The following is a 5,933-nucleotide window of genomic DNA, read 5'->3' as shown; positions in this document are numbered from 1 at the left end:
CCTAACCCTAACCCTAACCCTAACCCTAACCCTAACCCTAACCCTAACCCTAACCCTAACCCTAACCCTAACCCTAACCCTAAGCCCTAAAAACCCTAAACCCTAAGCTTGTAGCGGCTGGTGCGGCAGTCGGTCGCGCTCCGTCCGTACGGCCTTAGTGCGAATTGTATAGCTAGTTTTCGTGCAAACTAACTGGCTAATTCTCGCGACGGTAGCTATTGTATCCCATATAGCACTTGCCGCTATTTCAGTCGGATCGGATGAATCGCCGTTAGGTGCGTGGACGTAGTCAATAAGGTGCTGCGGGTCAATTCCTCGGAGGTAGACAGCCCACTGCGTACGACGTAACCATGGATTCGCGTCATCGCGCTGACCAGCCTCTATAACGTGAGGTAATTCACTTTCCTCCGTGAAAGCTAGTTCGATTTCATCAATAAGGCGGTCCCCGACCTCGGTCGCGGGCATTGAATCGGCCCCGGTAATAGCTTCCGCCCTAAGCGTACGCACGCGAATATAATGAGATGCTGGCCCCTGGCTAAATGCGCGCTGGCATCGAACGACGCGCGTAAATTGCTGAATTTGCTGCTCTGCCGCCGATAAACCTTGCTGCCGCTGACGGCCGCCATGGTTAACCGGTGCGATCTAGGCATGGCGGTTACGCCAATGGTAGCGTATGGTCCTAATAGAACGGGCGATAAATTGACAAAATAGGTCCTTTTCACATAAAATGCCATCCGAAAAAACTGGCAAATTAGCAATTGGGGTATTAACCACGGTTGGTGGCTGCTATGCATCGCATTTATGCGCCCGGTCGGAGGTTTGAATAATATCCGCAATTTGACGTGCCGTACGTATTAGAAGTCGATGATTTGCCGATTGTAGGTGTCGTAAGACCTCTCTTGGTCTAATGACGTATTCGCACGTCTTACACACGAAGACTGGGTCTGTTGAAGGTTGGTGGAAAAATTGGCTTGCCATAGTTGATGATAATGTGAGATATATATCGCACAATAATGAATTGCATGAAATTTGACGAATGTCGAATACTGACTGTGAGGTGAAATGGTCTAAAAACAAAGTGAGATAATAGTTAGGGAGCGTCTAAACCCCTGAATTGCCTGCTACCCCACTAATCCTTATAGACTAGCATAATTAAGGTGATTAGTTACGTCTATAGTGCTATGGTGGCGTCTTTGGTGGTAAATATACGCCGTAATATTATATCCTAATAATTACACCCTAATAAAACGTCTCGGATGTTTAATCGCTATTTGCTCTATAGCCCTACGGCTCTATATGCTATAAATTAAATAGGAGATATATTAGATACTCTATTATAACTAATCAAAATTTAAGAGCGATAGGACATCATTATACCTCTATAGTCTAATAGGAAATATACCACTTTCCCTAGTATAGACCCCTATAACTTAGGTAATAATAGGCCCCCCGATCTAAGCTTAGTTTTAGAATACTAGGAAAGGTAGTGGCTCGCTAGCTAGCTAAAAATATAGTGAAAAATCTGATATTCTTACAAATTTGGGTATATACCTTTTTCTGATGTTCAAAAAGTGAACATAATAGGTTCCTAGGCGGCCAGTTTTTGGCACGAATCAAAATTGCTGCGGCGTCAAAATAGCACCAAAGCAGACTAGTCTAGGCGCTAATTAATATATATAAAGCCCCCCCGTATCGGCATTATAGCCTAAGTCTAGTGTTTCTCTAAGGAACATATTATATAGGTAAAACGCTAAGGCGTATAACTTTCCCTAGATACGGCCCCCGGTCCTAGTAAGAGGGTATACTAAAGAAAATAGTCTACCCTCCATAGTGTGTAAATAGCTAGGTAAAATATATACTAATAGTAGGGTACTAGCTAACAATGTCTAAAGGTAATAAACACCCCTATATCTTAGTTAATAGGAGAACCCCCGTGCTAGGAAGAAGGTATTATATATACTATACACTAGTCTCGCTATATACCAGAAATCTAGGTAATAGGCCTACTAGAAATAGAGTCTAAGGTAATAATGTAAATAGCTAATATATCGTCCGATATCTTAGGTAATACTAGGCCCCCCGATATAAGCTTAGTATTAAAATACTAGGGAACGTACGGGCTACCTAGCTAGGTAGAAATATAGTGAAAAATCTAATATTCCTCTAAAATATGGATATATACCTTTTTATAATGTTCAAAAAGTGAACATAATAGGTTCCTAGGCGGCCAGTTTTTGGCACGAATCAAAATTGCTGCGGCGTCAAAATAGCACTAAAGCAGACTAGTCTAGGCGCTAATTAATATATATAAAGCCCCCCCCCGTATCGGCATTATAACCTAAGTCTAGTGTTCCTCTAAAAAACATATTATATAGGTAAAACGCCGAGGTATATAGCTTTCCCTATACTAGACCCCCCTTCCTAGGAGTAAGGTATTATATAGATAATACACTACCTTCTATATATAGTAAATAACTAACTAATAGACCTAGTAATAGTAAAGCACTAGCTAATAGTATAAAAAGGTAAGAAACACCCCTATATCCTAGGTAATACTAGGCCCCCGGAAGTAAGCTTAATACTAGAATACTAGGGAACGTAAGGGCTATCTAGCTAGCTAGAAATATAGTGAAAAATCTAATATTATATTGTTAAAACTTTAGATACGTACCTTTTTCTAATGTTCAAAAAGTGAACATAATAGGTTCCTAGGCGGCCAGTTTTTAGCACGAATCAAAATTGCTGCGGCGTCAAAATAGCACTAAAGCAGACTAGTCTAGGCGCCAATTAATATATGTAAAGCCCCCCCGAATCGGCATTATAGCCTAGGTCTAATGTTCTACTTAAAAACTTGTTATATAGGTAAAACGCCGAGGTATATAGCTTTCCCTATACTAGACCCCCTGTCCTATGGTTAAGGTATTGTATAGACTATACTCTACTCTCTATATATAGTAAATAGCTAACTAATAGACCTAGTAATAGTAGAGTACTACCTAATAATGTTAATAAGTAATAAACACCGCTATATCTTAGGTAATAGGAGACCCCCGGTCCTAGGAACTAGGTATTATATAGACTATAGACTACACCCTATATAGCCTATATATAGGTAAAACACCTACTAGTAATAGACTACTATGTAATAATTTAAATAGGTAATATAGACCCCGATATCTAAGGTAATATACACCCCAATATCTAAGGTAATATTAGGCCCCCCGATATAAGCTTAGTATTAAAATACTAGGGAACGTACGGGCTATCTAGCTAGCTAGAAATATAGTGAAAAATCTAATATTCTTACAAATTTGGATACGTACCTTTTTCTAATGTTCAAAAAATAAATATAATAGGTGCCTTAGCGGCTAGTTTGCGGCGCGAACCAAAAAAGCTGCGGCGTTAGAATAGCACCGAAGCAGACTAGTCTAGGCGCCAATTATTAAATTGAAAGCCCCCCCGTGTCGGCATTATAGCCTAAGTCTAGTGTTCCTCTAAAAAACATGTTATATAGGTAAAATGCTAAGGCGTATAACTTTCCGTATACTACACCCCCCGTCTAAGGAAGAAGGCATTATATAGATAATATATAGCCTTCTATATATAGTAAATAGCTAATTAATAGACCTAGTAATAACGGAGTACTAGCTAATAATATTAAAAGGTAATAAACACCCCTCTATCTTAGGTAATACTAGACCCCCCGGAGTAAGCTTAGCATTATATTACTTAGAAAAGTACGAGCAATCTAATAATGAAATAATAATTGTAATAACACTAGGAAGTCATCGAGTAGACTACTCCCGATTAGTCAAAAAAGTGTTAAAAATGGTCCTTTAGAGAGACCTTAGGTGGCACTCTCAATTATATATATCTCTACACTCTAATATATATCACTACAATATACGTCTAAACTTTTACTACTAGGAAATAAGGTTTCCTAGTATCCTAATTAGGTCTAGCTTATAGCTCACTAGCTAATAATGTCTACTAGTATATTAGATAGACCTTAATATACTAGTATACTACCTTTTACTAGAAATCTAAGGTTTAACCGCTAATAACTCGCCTACTAATAGACCTACTAGTTTATAAATAGGATATTTGAAATCAGCTGACTTTTCTCTATCGAATAAACCCCTTACTAAATTCGTAGTGTACGGGACTAGGTAGTTATGGTGCCCGATATGCTAGCTAGGTCCTTCTAGTCACGTGGCCGCCGTTCACGTAGGCGCTGAGAGTAAAATACCGGGTGTAAGGTACGAATACGGGGTAATCTATTTAGTAAGGGCTGCCATAGATAAGGGTGGGTATCCGATTACGGTAATAAATCCCGTCGGTCGCAACGCATACAAACCTTTCGCCTATTTTTGATCATCCACCACACCACCATTATTAGTCTGATCGTGCTCAATCTTTCACGATTGCTAGATCTAATAGTTAAATAGACTATGTCCAATTTATAGACTAATCGGAGCAATACGTAGCTCGTGGTCGTAGAGTAAACGTCGAACCTTTAGTACTGCGACCGGGTGACCCCATCAAAACTTTTCACCAATTTTTGATCATCTACCACACCACCATTATTACTCTGATCTTAGTCAAACTTTCATAAGTTGTAGATCTAATACTCAAATAGACCGTGTCTAATTTATAGACTGATCGGAGCAATACGTAGCCCGTGGTCGCGGAGTAAACGTCAAACCTATAGTACTGTAACCACCCAAAAAGGTACAAGGAGGTACAAGACCAAAATGCTTTAAACGCGTATAACTCAATAACTAGAAAGCTGTGTAAGCTCCGAAGCAAATGGGAGATACCTCATATATACCTCTATAATCTATAAAAGTCTTAGACCGATCGGAGCTGACTAGACCTCAGGAGTCTGGCGAGGAAAAGAACCTGGAGTCAGGCGTGGCCGTACTTTGAGGTACCATAGTTAAGACCCAAGCCCTAACCTGGAGTCTGGCAGACTACAGCACCCCCCGTGGGATAGGGTAGATATCTAACTAATAGACGTAGTAACAATAGAGTAATAGCTAATAAGGTAAAATGGTAATAAACACCCCTATATCTTAGCTAATAGTAGACCCCCGGTCCTAGGAATCGGGTATTATATAGACCATAGCCTAGTGCCTAATAGGTATATATATAGGTAATAGACCTCCTAATAATAGAGTCTAAGGTAATAATATATATAGATAATATATAGCCCAATAACTTAGGTAATACTAGGCCCCCGGAAGTAAGGTTAGTTTTAGAATACTAGGAAAGGTACTGGCTAGCTAGCTAGCTAGAAATATAGTGAAAAATCTGATATTCTTACAAATTTGGGTATATACCTTTTTCTAATGTTCAAAAAGTGAACATAATAGGTTCCTAGGCGGCTAGTTTTTGGCACGAATCAAAAAGGCTGCGGCGTCAAAATAGCATAGAAGCAGACTAGTCTAGGCGCTAATTATTAAATTGAAAGCCCCCCCGTATCGGCATTATAGCCTAAGTCTAATGTTCCTCTAAGGAACATATTATATAGGTAAAACGCTAAGGCGTATAACTTTCCCTATATTAGACCCCCGGTCCTAGCAAGAAGGTATAATATAGGCTGTACCCTATTCTCTATATAGGGTAGATATCTAAGTAATAGACGTACTAATAAGAGAGCACTAGCTAATAAGGTCAAAAGGTAACAAACACCCCTCTATCTTAGGTAATACTAGACCTCCGGAAGTAAGCTTAATACTAGAATACTAGGAAACGTAGGGGCTATCTAGCTAGGTAGGAATATAGTGAAAAACCTAAAATTCTTACCGATTTGGACACGTACCTGTTTCTAATGTTCAGAAAATAAACATAATAGGTGCCTTGGCGGCTAGTTTGCGGCGCGAACCAAAAAAGCTGCGGCGTCAAAATAGCACCGAAGCAGACTAGTCTAG

The 5,933-nt window shown here is 39.6% G+C and overlaps 1 protein-coding gene across 1 annotated transcript; it reads right to left on the bottom strand.

Annotated features, from left to right (window-relative positions):
• Positions 1–102: 102 nt before the first annotated feature.
• PENARI_c156G10721 (uncharacterized protein) lies at positions 103–626 on the bottom strand (the record flags this gene model as incomplete). Its single annotated transcript, XM_022638037.1, has 2 exons — positions 103–546; positions 603–626. 2 exons carry the CDS (start codon positions 624–626, stop codon positions 103–105), a joined length of 468 nt encoding a protein of 155 aa, XP_022482107.1.
• Positions 627–5,933: the final 5,307 nt, after the last annotated feature.

This window comes from Penicillium arizonense (assembly GCF_001773325.1).
Source record: "Penicillium arizonense strain CBS 141311 chromosome Unknown PENARI_contig156, whole genome shotgun sequence".
In the NCBI taxonomy this organism is placed as follows: domain Eukaryota; kingdom Fungi; phylum Ascomycota; class Eurotiomycetes; order Eurotiales; family Aspergillaceae; genus Penicillium; species Penicillium arizonense.
The sequence above is the reverse complement of the archived record's forward strand: the minus strand, read 5'-3'. Positions and strand labels throughout refer to the sequence as shown.